This window comes from Dipodomys ordii, unplaced genomic scaffold, assembly GCF_000151885.1.
Source record: "Dipodomys ordii isolate 6190 unplaced genomic scaffold, Dord_2.0 Scaffold15, whole genome shotgun sequence".
NCBI lineage: Eukaryota > Metazoa > Chordata > Mammalia > Rodentia > Heteromyidae > Dipodomys > Dipodomys ordii.
Window position 1 is genome coordinate 9,004,935 of NW_012267231.1, and position 17,660 is coordinate 9,022,594.

A 17,660-nucleotide genomic window follows, 5' to 3' on the forward strand; every position below is an offset into this window, starting at 1 on the left:
TTTTTTTTTTTTTTGTCGGTCGGGGCTTGAACTCTGGGCCTGGGCGCTGTCCCTCAGCTCTTCAGCTCAAGGCGAGCGCTCTACCACTTGAGCTACAGCGCCACTTCCGGTTTTCTGGTGGTTTATTGGAGATAGGAGTCTCACGGTCTTTCCTGCCCGGGCTGGCTTTGAACCGCGATCCTCAGATCTCAGCCTCCTGAGTAGCTAGGATTACAGGCGTGAGCCACCAGCGCCCGTACTCCCAGCCATTCTATTTCAACAGTTGAGAATTTCTACGTACCCTGGGATGAACCATATGGAGGGATGGTAGAGTGCTCCTCGCTGAAGAGTGTGTTAGCAGGGAAAGCTGCTCTCAGCTCATGCCCATTTGGGACAGATAAAAAGGGTTGTAGAGACAGCGAAGCCATATTCTGTGTTAACAGAGTAGTTGAGAAAAGACCCATCTAGAGCTCCACTGCCAGTTCTCCTTCCTAAAGGCTCTGGGGATGGGGGGAGGCTGGTAGTTACTGCAGTTTTGGTTTTTTTGTTTTGTTTTTTGGTCAGTCGTGGGGCCTGGGCGCTGTCCCTCAGCTCTTCAGCCCAAGGCTAACCCTCTACCACTGGAGCCATAATGCCACTTCTGGCTTTTTCTGCTTATGTGTTGCTGAGGAATTGAACCCAGGGCCTCATGCATGCAAGGCAAGCACTCTACCACTGAGCCACCTTCCCAGTCCAATTACTGTCCGATTACTGCAGTATTTTTATCATGTGTATTTAGGGGAACTATTGATGTTTAGCAGAGTTCTTCATCGTGGCTTCACATTGACAGAGGACTTTTTAAATGCACTGAGTCTTGGTCAGTTTTTGCTAAAAAACAAAACAGCTTTCTTTCCTGCTGAGGTCTCATTAAAGAGAGGTTTTGCCGCACTTGATTGGAAGATTGAAACAAAGTGCTGGGTAAGGTTGGCAGTTCTTATCTTTGGGAGTGAATAGAGATCCTTTCTCCTCTTATTCATCTAGCAGGAAAGTTAATCTAGTTCCTTTGAATTTAGGGAAGCAGGCTTTCTTTATAGGGGTTCATTTTCTAAAGTGGCATTAATCTTCAGTTAAAGTTGCTGTGGGAAAGGAGAAATGGGCCCACAGCACCTTGATGGGCATATTCTCCTGATGCTGCTTGACAGCGTGATAACAGACAACAGATCCTAGTTACTGTGAAGCAGCATTTGTAACACAGGCCAGGAGGGGTTTCCCAGAATACGGTGCTCAGCACTCTCTCCTCTCACTATCTTTTCATTACTCTGGAAAATCTTTTTAGAAAAGACTTACGTACAAATATATACATTTTAGGAGCCCTGATTTCATAAAATGGGACATAAAGAAAAAGTGAATTACTTAAAAACCTCCAAGAACATTTAACCCAATTTAAAAGGTGTTTATTAGGAATTTTATCATGTTCATCCTTTGGATGATAATTTATTTTTCTCAGGAGATGACACTGTGAACTGATTTGGAAGGATTTTTATTGGTGCTTATATTGCTCTATTTCATGGAGTGTCTTAGGAAAATTGGAAACTGTGACTTTTTTTGGGGGGGGGGTCCGGTCATGGGGCCTGAACTCTGGGCCTGGGCATTGACCCTCAGCTCTTCAGCTCAAGGCTAGCGCTCTACCACTTGAGCCACAGCACCACTTTCAGCTTTTTTCTTTTTGCTTATGTAGTGCTGAGGAATCAAACCCAGGGTGTCATGCATGCAAGGCAAGCACTCTATCACTGAGCCACCTTCCCAGCCCCCTGTGACTCATTTTTTTAATTCCTTTTTTTCTTGGTGTGTGTGTGTGTGTGTGTGTGTGTGTGTGTGTGTGTGTGTGTGTGATGTAGAAAAGCTATTTACCCCCTTTATAGTTATAAATGGTGGTGAGAAAATAGTTCTGTAGTGAAACTGTAATGAGGTGGGGCAGTAGTATTTCATTGTGACATTAAAGCAATTATTGACCAAAGCTCTTAGATGTTTTCATCTCTTGTCCTGCAACATATATATTTATAATTACTGAGTTCAGAGCTATATTTGCTTTGTTATGCAAAGCAAAGTTAAATAACTTTGCTTTTAAACATCCAGACTGCTCAAAGTTTTATTATTTTCTATCTGATGTTAAGTATAAAGTTGACAGATTGGCTCAAACTCTGATCTCAGCTAGGAAAAAATGAATGTAGAGTAGCATCTGTCCAGATTAAGTTAAAAACAAAGGAAGTTCCTGTGTGCAGTTTCCTGACTCTTAAAAGCAAACAAAAAGCCTTCAGTAACAGGTCCTCTCAGAGTGTCTTTAATATTAGTAGTGTGGATTTTGGTATTTTATTGTGCTGAATTATTTGCTGGATTTTTTTTAACTTTATTAGTAAACATTTTCTTACAAGGTAAATGACTTGTTTTTTTCTTTCTTTATCAGAGCACAGCAATGGAGGAAACAGCTATATGGGAACAACACACAGTGACACTTCACAGGGTGAGTTCTGTTGCAGTAAATAATCTGTGTTATAACTCAGGATACTAGCAGCTTTCAGAAACAATAGAGGAAAGCCAGATGTCAGGAAGCTAAAAGAAAGGGGAAAATTTTTCTATAGTCTTTTGTTTAAAATTAGATTTGCAATAAATTCTTTATTAAGGTCAAAAGGGAGCATAATTACTTTTTCATATATCCTTTTGGTGGTTATATATATTTGCTGTTTTTAATCCCTGACTTAAGAAAATAATTTATTCTTAAAGTTTCGAATGATCAGATAAATGGCTGTACATTAAATTATAAACTGCTTTAAGCCTTCTGTTATTGCACATTCATATTTTATAGGCTTCAGATTTAAAATTGAACCATGTTGGATAGAGAATGTAGTCTTAAAAGATACTTGGTCATTTGAAAAATGTAAACCCAAGCTCTCGCCTGTACATTAGCAGATGGGTAGAAGGAGATAAATAAGAGCTCTGAAGTGAGACCATCATGGATTTGAATCCTAGTTTGTCTGCTTTTCTATTGCTTTAGAAATGGGAAAGTGATTCAACTGCCTTGTAAAAGCTGTTTTGTACATGTTTAAAGTGAAAACATCATGCACTGATTTCAAGCCCTAATTCATCCTTTTACCAATTCATCATGTGCCTCCCCACATTCTCTCCGTTCCTCCTCTTGAGGCCAGCTCATTCTCTGCCTCTTGGAGAATGTATAGAAACGAGAGGATACTTAAATGTAAATCATATGCTTTACAGCTTTACCAGCTATTACTGTTATTAGGAACTTGGAGAAGGAAATAATCTTCCTAGATTCTGACCCTGATTATGAGTTAAACAATCTTCACATAATAGATAAGTGGGCTAAATTAATTATTAAAAAATAATTATTTCAGGTCATGTATAGTTAGTTGACTTATGGGTCACCAAGTGGTGAAAAAATCATTGAATAATTTATAAAGCTGAAATATGGTCTCCATGGTTTAAAACGTGCTGTGAGGCAGCATATTTAAATAAGATGCGTGTAATTAAGTATAAAGAATACCATATGACTTACAATTGTGAGATATAATGATTTAATATCATTTTATTGTGTTACATTTAGTGTTTGTAATGCTTTGGGGGCTTGATGGTATAATTTACATATTTGTATACAGTAAATTCATCTAGTGTATTTTAAATTACAATAAATTCATATTTACCTGGTTTTGAGCTTGGACAAGCAGTCACATAACCAATGCAGCAATTTTATAGAACAACTCCATCACTTAAAGCTTTCCCTTTTTACCCATTTGTAGTCCTCCCAGCTCCCATACTTAACCTCATACTTAACCTCTTATCTGTTGTCTATTCTTATACTTTGGCCTTTTCCAGGGTGTCATAAAAATGGATTCAAACAATATGTAGCCAGTTGAGACTGGCTTCCTGTGTTTAGACTAAGAGTTTGAGATTTCTCCATGATGATGCTTGTAATGGTTGGATCAGTAGCTCCCTCAGTGGTACATTTAGGTTTGTTTGTACAATCTGTTTGTTTTGGCTACTAAGGATTGGATTTAGGGCCTCATCCTTGTCAGGCAGGCACTCTACCACTTGAGCCATGCCTGCGCCTTTTTCCATTGGTATTTTTGAGCTAGGATCTCACTTTATGTCTGGCCGAACTCCCACTCCCACTTTGTTGAAAAGCTTATCCTTTCTTCCTTTAACTGCTTCTACCTTTATCATAAACAAATTGTATGTATCTCTGTCTGGACTCACCAGAGTCTACCTATTCAAGCTTCTAAAAATGTTTGTGGTCCTATAGATCAAACCAAGCATCTTTTTTTTTTTTTTTTTTTTGGGTCCGGTCGTGGGGCCTGAACTCTGGGCCTGGGCACTGTCCCTCAGCTCTTCAGCTCAAGGCTAGCACTCTACCACTTGCCACAGCGCCACTTCTGGCTTTTTTTCTTTTTGCTTATGTGGTGCTGGGGAATCGAACCCAGGGCCTCATGCATGCAAGGCAAGTGCTCTACCACTGAGCCACCTTCCCAGCCGAAACCAAGAATCTTAAATGTTAGGCAGGCACTGTCTTACTTAGCTATACCTAATCCTTGCTGTTGCTTTATATTAAGTAGAGCAATACGATAAGGTGAATCCTGCATATTTTTAATTTTTTTAATAATTGTTTTAGCTATTGTAACTCCCTGGCCTTCGAATGTTTGTGTGTATAGGTATGTTGTGTGTGTGCATTTTTGGGGTATGGGAGAATGATGCTCGTCCTGGAGCTTCAACTCAGCCTGGGCATTTTTTTTTGTTGGAAGGCTAGCACTCTACCATATGAACCACAGTTCCACTTCTGGCCTTTAATGCTTAATTGGAGGCAAGAGTCTCCAGACTTTCTGCCTGGACTGGCTTAGAGCTGCCATCCTTAGATCTCAGCCTCCTGAGTAGCTAGGATTACAGGTGTGAGTCACTAGCACCTGGTGCATTTACACAGTCAACAAGAGTTATAGCCAGTTTTAAAGCTATGAATGTGGTATATTTTTCTCAGTCTTGATTATTTTCATCACTGCTTTGTAGTTTCAGGTATACAGATCCTGCACACATTTTGTTAGGCTTATAGTTAAGTATCTTTTTTTATGCTATAAAATTATGGTATTTTTACTATAAACATGTAGAAATACAATTTTTAATGGCTTTGCAGCCAACTTCTTTACGCTTACTAATTATTCTAGGAGTTATTTGTTATTTTCCTGTCTTGGCAGTCATGTGATCTGTGACAGAGGCAGTTTATTTCTTCCTTCCCAATCTGTGCGCTGTTTTTCCCTCTTTCCTCCTTGTAGTTGGAGACCTTCAATGATGAGCAGACACATTTGCCTTACTCCTAATATTGGGTGAAAGCATATAGCTTTTCTTTTTTGTAGACTTGGTAACTTGTACAGCTTTGCATTTGTAAGACAAATTGTATTTGTGATGTATTACCTGTTTTATACATTGTTGTTGGATTGATTTGTCAATGCTGTGTGAACATGTTTGTTTCAATGTTAGTGAGATAGGGCTGGGAAGGTGGCTCAGTGGTAGAGCGCTTGCCTTGCATGCATGAGGCCCTGGGTTCGATTCCTCAGCACCACATAAGCAAAAAGAAAAAAAGCCGGAAGTGGCGCTGTGGCTCAAGTGGTAGAGCGCTAGCCTTGAGCTGAAGAGCTGAGGGACAGCGCCCAGGCCCAGAGTTCAGGCCCCAAGACCAGACACACACACCCCCGCCGCCGCCCCCCCCCCCCCCCCGCAAAAAAAAAAGTTAGATATAAATGGGCCTGACCTTTTTTTCTGTACTGTTTTTTATCTTTTGGCACCAGGGAAAGCTATTAAAATAAGGAGATGAGGAGGTATGCCTTCCTCTATGGCTTTTGGTGAAACTCAAATCAGTTGATGCTAGTTTTTCCTTTAAGTGAATCACTTGAAGATAGAGCTTCACCTTGTGCTTGGGCCAGACTAGAGGTTGATTCTTTTGTTAGTACTTCCCTTTTGTCACTGGCATGACTGGCAGATGCCACTGTGCCCAGTCATTGCAGTGGAGACTGGAGTCTTCCAAACTCTTGGTGCCCCAGCTGGTCCCAAACCAATAGCCTCTCTCCTTTGCTTTAGTAGCTAGGATTACACGTTTAAGCTACTGTGTCCTACTTTAGTTTTTGAATAGGGTCAGGGGTTGTTTTTGTTTCTGGAGTTGGCCTGGACCATGTTCCTCCTAAATAAGTTTCCTACTACATAGCTGGGATGATAGGCACATACTACCAGGCCCATCTTACTGATTGAGATGGAGGTCTCATTAACTTTTTGGCCAAATTGGCCTCTACCTCCCAGTATTTGGGATTAAAGGTGTGAGCCACTTTCCCAGATTTATTCTTAATTTTGGTAATTTGCGTCTTTTATTTCTTGATTAGTCTAGCTAATGATTTTATAACATTGCGGTGTTTTGGGGTTTTTTTGAAATAATTTTTGTTGATAATCTTTTGATATTCTTTTCTGATTCTCTTTGATTACAATATCTACTCATTTTAATATTTCCATCTTTTTTTACATTGCATTTAAATTGCTCTTCTTTTCTCTAGTTTCTTTAGGTAGAGCTAGATAATTCATTGGAAACCAGAGGTCTGATTTCTATGATCAGAGTACATTTCCTTTTCCTAATAGGTTTTTAGTTATTAAATAATAAAATAAGATACTCATAATTGCCTAGAAGTATGTTTTCCCTTTGTACCATTTTGTTTGGTTCTGCTAGGAATCCAGGTTCAGAGAAACAACCACGTGTGTTTACTACAGATCTTCTCTCTCATTAGCTTAAGGGAAAGAGATCCTGAATATAAAGCAAACTGTTGGATTATTCTGTACAGTGTTGAAAGTCTCATCCCCCACTCCTCCTGGTAGGTGTAGGTAGTGCTCAGGCAGATCTGAAAACGGGGCTCTGGATTCTGTTCTATGCCTGGTTGCTTCCTGTGCTGTCTGTAGGGGATAGGGTCATGAGATACTAAGTACAAAGAAGAGCAATCTGTAACTGGAGTTCCTTGGTTTTCAGTGTGTTAATTTGTGTGTTCCCTCTGGCTACATCAGAGAGAGGTTGTGGCAGAGTGGAAGTTCTCAATAACAATCCCTCTAGAGGGCTGGCCTTTTTTTTTTCTCCTCCCCTTGATACTTTAGGGATTTTTTGGTGACATACTTTTCATATAGTATTATGTACAGTAAATTCATACAACATGTAGCAAACTACAGTAAGTTCATATTTACCCAGTGTCATTTGTATTCATTTCATTTTACTTAGTTATTTTATGTGTGTATGCCGGTATTGAGGCTGAACATAGGGCCAGGCATTGTCCCTTAGCATTTTCGCTCAAAGCTCTTTACCTCTTCTTCCAGCTAAATTTGAAGAGCCTTATCGACTTTTTTTTTTTTTTTTTGCCAGAGCTGGCTTGGAACTATGATCCTCAGATCTCAGCCTCCTCAGTAGCTTGGTTTACAAGCCTGAACCACCAACTTTCAGGTTTTTTTCTTTTGTTCTTTTTGGTTGGTCAAGGGGCTTGAATTCAGGGCCTTTGTGCTGTCCCTGATCTCTTTCACTGAAGCCTAGCACCATACCACTTTCAGCCTCAGCTCCACTTCAGATTTTTCTGGTGGTTATTTAGAGATAGGAGTCTTAGACTTTCCTGCCTGGGCTGTCTTTGAACTATTTTCCTCAGCTCTTAGCCTCCTAGGATTGCAGGCGTGAGCCATCAGAACCTGGCTTTTTTATTTTATACTGGAATTTAAACTTAGGGCTTTGTGCTTCTTACAGTGCTCTACCATTTGACCCACTCCTCTGTTTCTTTGTCTTATTATTTGAATACAGTCTCACATTTATGACCAGGCCAGCTTGAACTATGGTCCTTCTCATTGTATAAGCTAGCTAACACATAGCTAGGATGACAGGTACTCACAACTATGCCCCGCTTTTGGTTGAGATGGGGGTCTCATAAATTTAACTGGACTGACACTGGACTATAATCCTCTCAATCTGAGCCTCCCAAGTAGCTAGGATTGCAAATATTAGGCACCCGGGCCTGACTCAATGGAAACTGAGAGACGTTTACCAGATTACCAGTTTGCCAGACTTTGTTGTCCAAGGTAGTGAACGATACTTTCAAATACAGTCCTTTGGCATTCCAAGTTGATTATAAACTTTTTTTTTTCAGAATAAAATTTAGACTTGCCAGATTACCAGTTTGCCAGAGTTTGTTGTCTGAGGTTAAGAGCAGCACTTTCAGATACAGTCCTCTGGCATTCCAAGTTGCTCATAGACTAATTTTTTTTCAGAATAAAATTTAGACTATCTAGATCAGGGCAGCAAATGTTTTCTATAAAAAGGCAGATAGTAAATATTTTGAGTTTTACAGGTTATAAACAATCTGCCACAGCTGCACAACTCTGCAGCTGTATCCCAAAGCAGCCAGAAACAGTGGGCATATGAGCGCATGTGGCTGTATTCCAATAGAACTGTATTTATAGGAGTAGATACCTGTCTGGATTTGACCTTTGTGCTATAGTTTGCTGACCATTGACCTAGAGCAGTGGCTCTCAAAAGTTATTGTCCAAAAAATAAATAGGGTTCTCCATATCCACCAGAAATTGGGGTTTGGGCCCAATTTCTAGTTTGAAATGGAAGCCCGTGGTCTCTGGCACCACTGTTTCAGAACACTGGCAGAGGAATTAGATTTGTTTGTTCTTGCTGGGTGAGTGGTTGTCAGCTTTGGCAGCCGTGATAGTGGAAGCCGTGTTGTACAGGGAATGATCTGGAATACCACACAATCTATTGCTACATAATGCTCCCTCTCTAATTGTATGAAAGGAGGAATGAGTGCATAAACGTCCTGGACTAGAACGCTAATGTTGCCTGCTATTTACTGTCCAGAATAAGGGATGTGGGCCTCATTCTCTCACATTCTTAGAATACTAGAACCCATTGAAGTCCAGGTCATTCGTGAAGGCTAAGTGATGATTTGGTGTGTTCAACTGTCTGCGAGCACTCTTGGACACCCTAGACTTGTGTTAGAGAGGACACCAGGCCCGCATGGATTACTAGCATGTATGCTGATGCCTCTCTCCCCTGCTCTCCGACAGCTGGCTGTCTCCCTCAGACAGTGGTGTGCCAGGTCTCATGCTGCACTGCCACTTCCTCAGGGCATTTTATATCCCCTTGTCTGTACTACGAACACTGAATTCCTTCTGAGATCACTTGTGGTCCACAAGGCCACACCAGAGGTCTGGGCAGCGCGGTCAGATAACCACACATGGAAGGGGGGGTAACCATTTCACACTTCACGTTCAGAAAGTAGCTTCAAAAAGATGAAAGAATTTTCAAAACAGATGTTGTTTAACTTGAGTATATCCAGAATATTTCAACTGTGATCAGTGTTTTATAGCTGACACACTTCATTTTTCTTACACTGAGTCATAAAATTGTGTTCATTTTACAACTTGAGCATATTTCAGGTAAGAATAATCCACGTAAAGTGCTCAGTCTATCCAGAGCAAATGGCTGTCACACTGGCAAGTGTGGTCTGCTCCCCTTGCTGCCCACCAAACGCCGTCCACGCGTCTGTACTTTGACATGTTATCCCTTAGAAAACGCATACTTTCTTCTAAGCCTTTGACAAATGAATGATCAATATGAGTTCATCTTTGCCTTTTCATTTTCTCTTTCTCCCTTCCTTCCTTCCTTCCTTCCTTCCTTCCTTCCTTCCTTCCTTCCTTCCTTCCTTCCTTCCTTCCTTCCTTCCTTCCTTCCTTCCTTCCTTCCTTCCTCCTTCCTTCCTTTCTTTCTTTCTTTCCCCCCTCCCTCCCTCCCTCCTCCCTCCCTCCCTTCTCTTTTTTTCTCTCTCTCTCCTCCCTCCCTCTCTCTTTCTCCCTCTCTCTGTCTCCCTTTCTCTTTCTCTCTTTCTCTTTCTTTCCCTCCCTCCCTCCCTCCCTCCCTCCCTTCCTTCCTTCCTTCCTTCCTTTTTCTTCTTTCATTGATTGTGAGGCTTGAACTCTGGGCCTGGGCACTGTCCCTCAGCTCTTCAGCTCAAGGCTAGCGCTTTACCACTTGAGCCACAGTGCTATTTCCTGTTTTCTGGAGATGAGAGTTTCACGGATTTTCCTGCCGGGGCTGGCTTTGAACCATGATCTTCAGCTCTCAGCCTCCTGAGTAGTTAGGATTATACAGGTGACCTACCAGCACCCAGCCTCACCTTTTCATTTTATAAGGGAGAATTATATGCCAGCATAAATGAGTATAGGTATAATAAAGTATCACTAGTGTTCTAAAGTAGAATTATAAAATTCATGTACTAAAGTGTCATTAAAGTGCTAGCAGTATAAATGAGTATCCATGTTCTAAAGTATCATTAGAGTACTAAAGTAGGATTCTTAAAGTAGAAGTAGTGTACTAAAATAGTTTTCTAAAATTAGTGTACTAAAGAATTATGTAACACTAAAATTAGTATGCTAAAGTAGAATTAGATAATAGTGTAAATGAATATTGGTATACCCAAATATCATTCTTGTACTAAAGTTTGGAAGGGTGAAATTGTAGTGAAAACAAGGAATCACATCAGGAGATAATCTGCGGATGGGCTGCAAGTGTCTGACATGGGGGTGAGTGAGGAAGAAACTGTGTTAAGAATGCTAATATAAAACAGTGAGGAAAAATAGTCTCGAGTGCCAATATAAAACAGTGAGGAAAAAGTCTCACTGATGGTTCTGGGATAGCCAGTTAAGCACACATAAAATTATGAATTTGAATCCCCTACATCTCATACAAAAGAAACTTCAAATGAATCGGACCTAAAGCTGGACACTGGTGCCTTAACACTTGAAATCCTAGCTACTGAACCTGTGGGTTCAGGCCAGACTGGGCAGAAAAATTCATGAGTCCCCATCTGGCCCCAGAGTTGAGTGTAGTGGCACGAGCCTCTATCATCTTAGTCGTGATGCAAATCCTCAAATAGGCATGTTGGTGGAACAGGCATGCACTTAAACAGGAAGCATGACCCGACCCTCTTTGAAAAATAGCCAGCACAGCCGGGTGCCAGTGGCTCATGCCTATAATCCTAGCTACTCAGGAGGCTGAGATCTGAGGATCAGGGTTCAAAGTCAGCCCGGGCAGGAAAGTCCGTGAGACTCATATCTCCAAGAAACCACTAGAAAACCAGAAGTAGTGCTGAGGCTCAGGCGGTAGAGCACTCACCTTGAGCTGAAGAGCGCAGGGACAGCGCCCAGGCCCAGAGTTCAAACCCTATGACTGACCAAAAAAGAAAAAATAGCCAGCACACAGATGGGTGCCTGTGACTCCAGTAATCCTAGCCACACAAGAGGCTGAGATCCCAGGATCACAGTTGAAAGCCCAACCTAAGCAGAAAAACCCATGAGCTCTTGATCGCCAGTTAACCAGCATGGCTTAAGTTGTACAGTGCCAGCTTTGAATGGGAAAACTAAGAGAGCGCACTCTGACCCTGAGTTCAAGCCCCAGAAGTGGTATATGCATGTGTGCACACACAAATGTGCACATGCACACACACACACACAAACTCAGACCTAAATTTCACAACTAAAACACATTGTTTAAAAAATTGACTTTGATGTTTATTGGCTTTGATGTTAGAATCCTAAGTAACAAAACAAAGTCGTAATTTGGACCTCATTAAGTTTGGAAACTTTTGTGCTTCAGAGGACACTGTTAAGAAAATGAGAATATGAGAGACAAATACTTATAAATTACATATATATATACATATATATACATGTATATATATATATGAGTTTCCAGAATTTATAAACAATTTTTTTTCTTTTGCCTATACTGGACTTGAACTCAGGGCCTTGTGCTTGCTTGCTCATGGCTGGTGCTATATACCACTTGAGCCATGCCTCCAGCCCCATGTTTTGCTGGTTGATTGGAGATGAAGTTTCATAGACTTTTCTGTTAACTTCAAACCAGTCTCAGGCATTTTAGGTGTGTACCACGTAGATCTAAATGAGATCTAGCTGGCTGTTGCTTGGGCTAGCCCTAGACCTCGATCCTCTTATCTCTGCCCAGGGAGCTATCATTGTGTAGCCCTTCTCTTAGAAGTGAGTATGGATAGCTGAGCTTGGTGTTGTACCCAAAACATGAGAAGTATGTCTTTTTGAAGGACAGTTGAAATGTGCAGTCTTAAAACTTCATCAGTAAACTTTGTACTGTTACATGAATATCTATTTACCTATTTTTGTATCATGGGTATTTATCCATCCATGCATGGTTTTCTTTTTTTTTAAAACACCGTACAGAGCAGTTACAATTACATGGGCAAAATAACAAGTACATTTCTTAACAAGCATTGTTGCCTCCTCTTTGTTTCCCCTTCCCATCCCTTCCCCTACTTCCCCCATCCGATACTCTTCCCCCCGCCCACCAAAGTTGTAAAGTTTGTTTTTCGACATAACGACTTGTACATCTTATTGTTGCAATGGGTCCACCTGTATCCCTATTTAAACGATTTGTTTTTTCCCTACCCCTCCACAAATTATACCAACATCAAATACAGTGAAAGCAGGGCTTATACCATGGGGGAGGGACATACAAAGCAACATAGAAATCATCTTATAAATATGTTAGAAACAATTGCATGAAAGAAAAAAACCCATTTGAATACTTACCTTGGGGTTCATTCCCCTAACATCATCTTATCTGACCTTTTCTGCTTGACTCAGACATATACTAGTTATCCAGGCATGGTTTTCTAACATGCTTTAGTCTTTTGAAAGTCTGGTTGCTAGAGGTAGGCAAATATTTTAAATGTTGCTATATTTTACTAAACATATATTATTTAAATCTCACTTTTTTTATCAACATCAATCCCATCAGAAAAGTCTGAGAGACTGTTGAGCTCATGGTAGCAGATATACATTTTCTGTATTTTAGTTTTATTTTGAAGTTAAATTTTAATTATTGGCAACAGATACTGTCAGTGTTTTTTTTCTTGAAATGTTCATTTTGGAGAAAAATGTTACATTAAATATTTGGGTTGGAATAACTACACCCCACACACCTATCCTGGTCATGGGGCTTGAACTCAGGGCTTGGGCGCTGTCCCTGAACTCTTTTGCTCAATTAGCACTGTACCACTTTGAGCCACAGCACCTCTGGTGGTTAATTAGAGATATGAGTCTTACAAGAACTTTCCTGCCTGGGCTGCACTGCATGTATATACCACCTTTCACTCCTTCATTCATCAGCTGACTGGCACTTGGATTGTTTCTACTTTTGGCTATTATGAATGATTCTGCTGTGCATATTTATGTATGTCTTTGTATAGACATGTTTTCATTTCTTTCATTTTCAGAGGTGTTTATTCTTTTTTTTAATTTAATTTTATTTTATTTGTGAACATACGGTACAGAGGGGTTACAATTACATGGGCAGGATAATGCGTACATTTCTTACCAAGCATTGCAGCCTCCTCCTTTGTTTACCCTTCACATCCCTTCCCATCCTCCCCCCTCCCCCCCAAACTTTTTTTTTTTCCCTTGGGTCTGGTCGTGGGGCTTGAACTCTGGGCCTGGGTGCTGTCCCTCAGCTCTTCAGCTCAAGGCTAGTGCTCTACCACTTGAGCCACAGCACTGGTGTTTATTCTTTTTACAGAAGAAGGTTTGTTGTTACTGATTCCTTTTTCCTTTGCCACTTAACTAAGTATTGGGTTGGAAGGGGAAGTCAGGGACTCTGACCTGTTTATGGTTTTTTTCTTTTTAGGACTGAACAGCTTAGGAAAGGAGGAGTTGTTTTTATGCTCATCTGGTTTGAATTGTCAACATGTTAATATAGTACAACTCTATACAAAAACATACTCTTCTTGTTTAATGATTAAAGTTATTTTAGTTCTTAAAGACCATTTGTATAATTTGCAAGTTTTAATGTTATATCTGATAACAGCTTTTTGCTGGGATTAGGATCTGAACTCAGGGCCTAGTTCTCTTGGTTAGCTTTATTGCTCACAATTAGTCCTCTGCCACTTTATACCTCTAACCCAGATAGAGATGTTGGAGATGGAGTCTCAGGGACTTGTGTTCAGGATGGCTTTGTGCGGTGATGCCCCCAAATCTCAGACTCAATAGCAAGGATTATGGGTGTGAGTCCAGCTAGAGCATTCATTCTTACAGGATAGGTAATACTTATGACTGTATAAGTGTGGGTGGATCGTATAGATTGAATAAGGTTTTAATTTGTATAGTTGGACTTCTCCAGATAGTAGTAGATGCTACACTAAGCAACTATGCTCTTCATATCTGTCTTTACTCTAGGCTCCTGGATTTGGATTTGGAATTGCAATATCTGGTGGAAGAGATAATCCTCATTTTCAGAGTGGGGAAACCTCCATTGTAATTTCAGATGTGCTCAAAGGAGGACCAGCAGAAGGACAGCTGCAGTAAGTGTATTTCTCTCAGTGCCTGCCTGTGTGGCCGACATTGTTTATTTCCTGTCACTGGCCCGCTTTGTTAATGATTTTGCTGTATGCACACTCCATCTGTGCCTTGGCTTGTTTAATAATTTTTCTTTTGTCAGAATACATTTATACCTACTTAAGATAGAAGGTTTGTTGTTGCTCTTAATGGAAAGTTAGTATCACTTAAATATAAATGCAAACTATTTTATATTTTTGTCAGTCATGGGCTTTTGAACTCTGGGCTTGGGCATTGTCCCTGCACTCTTCAGTTCAAGGTGAATGCTCCACAGCTTGAGACACTGTGCCATTTCCAGTTTTCTGGTGGTTAATTGGAGATAAGAGTCTCATGGACTTTCCTGCCCAGGCTGGCTTTGAACAGTGATCCTCAGATCTCAGCTTCCTGAGTAGCTAGGATTATAAACATGAGCCACTGGTGCCTGGCAAATGCAAATTTTTCAAATAAAATTTTCAAGTACTGAAAAGAAAACAAACCCCAAATACTTAGAACTCAGTTAAGATAGATGTAACTAGCTTTTAGGAGTCTTGCCCCATCTTGCCCTTTTTTTGTGATAAGAAAATTTCCAAGATAAAGAGAAGCAAAAGGTATGCTAGGAAAGAAATGAGACATAATCAGAAGGATTGAAAAGGCTTTTTATAAAAAGGATAATGTAATAACTATAACTGATGACAGTATCCTCAAACCTTGTGTAATTTCACTTATCAATCAACATTTTGTGTACTGTGGTACCTAGTCAGTCCTTTGGGAAAACATTTTGCTGATGGACCTGTAATTGCTACTGGCTAATGTTCTTGTGAACTTTCTTTCTGACAAAAAATAGTTTAACACTATTTGATCATTGCTCTGGGGACAAATGGAGTGATTAGGCCATACTACAAAAATATTTCATAGGGGTGCTTCACTAACTTACATTTATTTTTTTTTCTCTAACATGTTACTTTGGTGACTTGTCCTCTTTAGGGAAAATGACCGAGTTGCAATGGTTAATGGAGTTTCAATGGATAATGTTGAACATGCTTTTGCTGTTCAGCAACTAAGGAAAAGTGGGAAAAATGCAAAAATTGTAAGTATATTTTATCTTTTGTTTAGTAGAAATTCTTCTAAGAAAATGAAATCTGAAATACTAGTTCCCAAAGTAGTAGCTTAGTGTTATTTATAAGACTTAGAAACTGGTTTGTGTATTTTCTGAGTTCAGATAGTGGGGATCTTTTTTTCCCCCCAGTTAAAAGGAAGATGGAGTGATTGGACAGTTTTTCATGTCTCAAATGTTTCCTTCTTCCCAGTACTTGTTAGACCACTCCTAGCAAATAGCCAGTTTTGAAGTATGTAGTACTATTTCCTGGAATAAGATTTATTTGCTGGGAAAGTTTTACATTGTTCTCTAAACCCACATCACCTCCTGCTTTGATTTTGTTTGTTTATGTGAGGAATTGAACCCAGGATTCTTATGCATGCTGGGCAAGCACTCCACCACTCTCCCCGCCCTGACCTCCTGCTTTGAAAAGAGAGAAAATCTTTTTTTTTTTTTTTTTTTAATTTTATTTTTGGGTCCGGTTGTGGGGCCTGAACTCTGGGCCTGGGCGCTGTCCCTCAGCTCTTCAGCTCAAGGCTAGCGCTCTACCACTTGAGCCACAGTGCCACTTCCGGCTTTTTTCATTTTGCTTATGTGGTGCTGAGGAATCGAACCCAGGGCCTCAGGCATGCAAGGCAGGCCCTCTACCACTGAGCCATCTTCCCAGCCCAAGAGAGAAAATCTTAAGTTTTTCTTTGATGATTTGTCCAGGTGCATTTTGTTACTGTCTTAATGGCTAGAATCTTTATTCTGTTTTGCATTTCTCTAAAAAAGCTACTCTTACTAAGTAAGGGAAAAAGAATTCCATAAACCCTGCATAAGCATACTCAGGTCACAGTTAAAACTTGGCACATTGAATGTAGAAGTCTCATTTAAACACCTAGGATCATAGGAACCGCTCACTGACTTTGTTACGCACTTGTGTTGTCCCACTTCTGAAGGACTAAAGAGCATCCTGCTCTGAAGCTTAGTGCGTGGAGCAGAAGGGAGAGGCAGAGTGAGTGGCCAGTTATCTGTCCTGGTTGGTCCATTAGGAACCTCCCCCCTTCTCACACAGTCAGAACCTTGGTAGGAAAGGTGCATTTCCAAATAACTAGCTCCCACTCCCCAATCAAATCTCTTCTGCTCTGTGTGCTTCTGCTCTGTGTTATTTTAAGGTGATGGCTCACGTATATGATTATCTTTCCGTAAACGAACAGCCCTTTGGGGATTACACTCAATTACTTGCTTTTATATTTAACTAAAATATTACAATTATGATAACATCACTATCATAAATATATTCCATTAACTACATATGAAAGGAAGGTAGAAATAATGTTTAAAACACAATGGACAAGAAATCAGAACAATGAAAGGAAGGCACTTTGTCTATGGTCTCCTTTGTGAACCCTGCAATGCAGATTCCTCAGGGTTGGGCGGCATTTCCCTGTAGTATACATGTGCTTACCCAGCCTGCTTGCTGATAGGCATCTTCACTACCTCCTTTCCACAGAACTGAAAAATACAATTCTATGGCGAGCATTATTATGGTCCTAGTTCCTTGTTCACTTCCTTGAAGGAGTAAGTTCCCTAAGGGTGGCTTCTCAGAGTTAGGAGCATGAATGACTGATGTATGTGTTGTCCCTCAGAAAACCCATCAGATAGTGGGAGTTTTTTTCATCATGTTTTGACTCTTGGTCAAACTGATACACTACCAGCATTTCAAGTGAAGTACCCAAGAAGTGGTTTTGAACCTCTCACAGGATACTGATGCCCTTTATATTTCTTCCTTTTCCCCTTTTTTGCTCTTTTTGTCCCTTGCATTCATACAGTGATGTAGAAGTGTTTTATGTGTTAAAATCGTGAGTCTTCTGTCACATATGTTGTGTGTATTGTTTTTCCTTCTGGCATTTGTAACTTTGTTTACAGTGGTTTCTGTTTGTTTTTATATAATATTGTTTTCAATGTGGAAACAACATTCAACTCTCCTCCCCCGCCTCAGTTGTGGGGCTTGAACACAGGGCCTGGGTGCTATTCCCCAGCTTTTTAGCTCAAAGCTAGTGCTCTACCACTTTGAGCTACAGTGCCACTTCTGTTTTTCTGGTGGTTAGTTGGAGATAAGAGTCTCAGGGCCTTCCTGCCCTCCCTGAGC

General features: G+C 40.4%; 1 protein-coding gene across 1 annotated transcript in view; it reads left to right on the plus strand.

The window, feature by feature from the left end:
* Nucleotides 1-2,426: 2,426 nt before the first annotated feature.
* Tjp1 (tight junction protein 1) overlaps nucleotides 2,427-17,660 on the plus strand; it is a 70,716-nt gene continuing 55,482 nt past the window's right edge. The window contains exons 1-3 of the mRNA XM_013011897.1: nucleotides 2,427-2,479; nucleotides 14,293-14,417; nucleotides 15,415-15,517. Coding sequence (XP_012867351.1) covers nucleotides 2,432-2,479; nucleotides 14,293-14,417; nucleotides 15,415-15,517 — 276 coding nt within the window. The 5' untranslated portion in view covers nucleotides 2,427-2,431. The remainder of the gene's footprint in view (nucleotides 2,480-14,292; nucleotides 14,418-15,414; nucleotides 15,518-17,660) is intronic.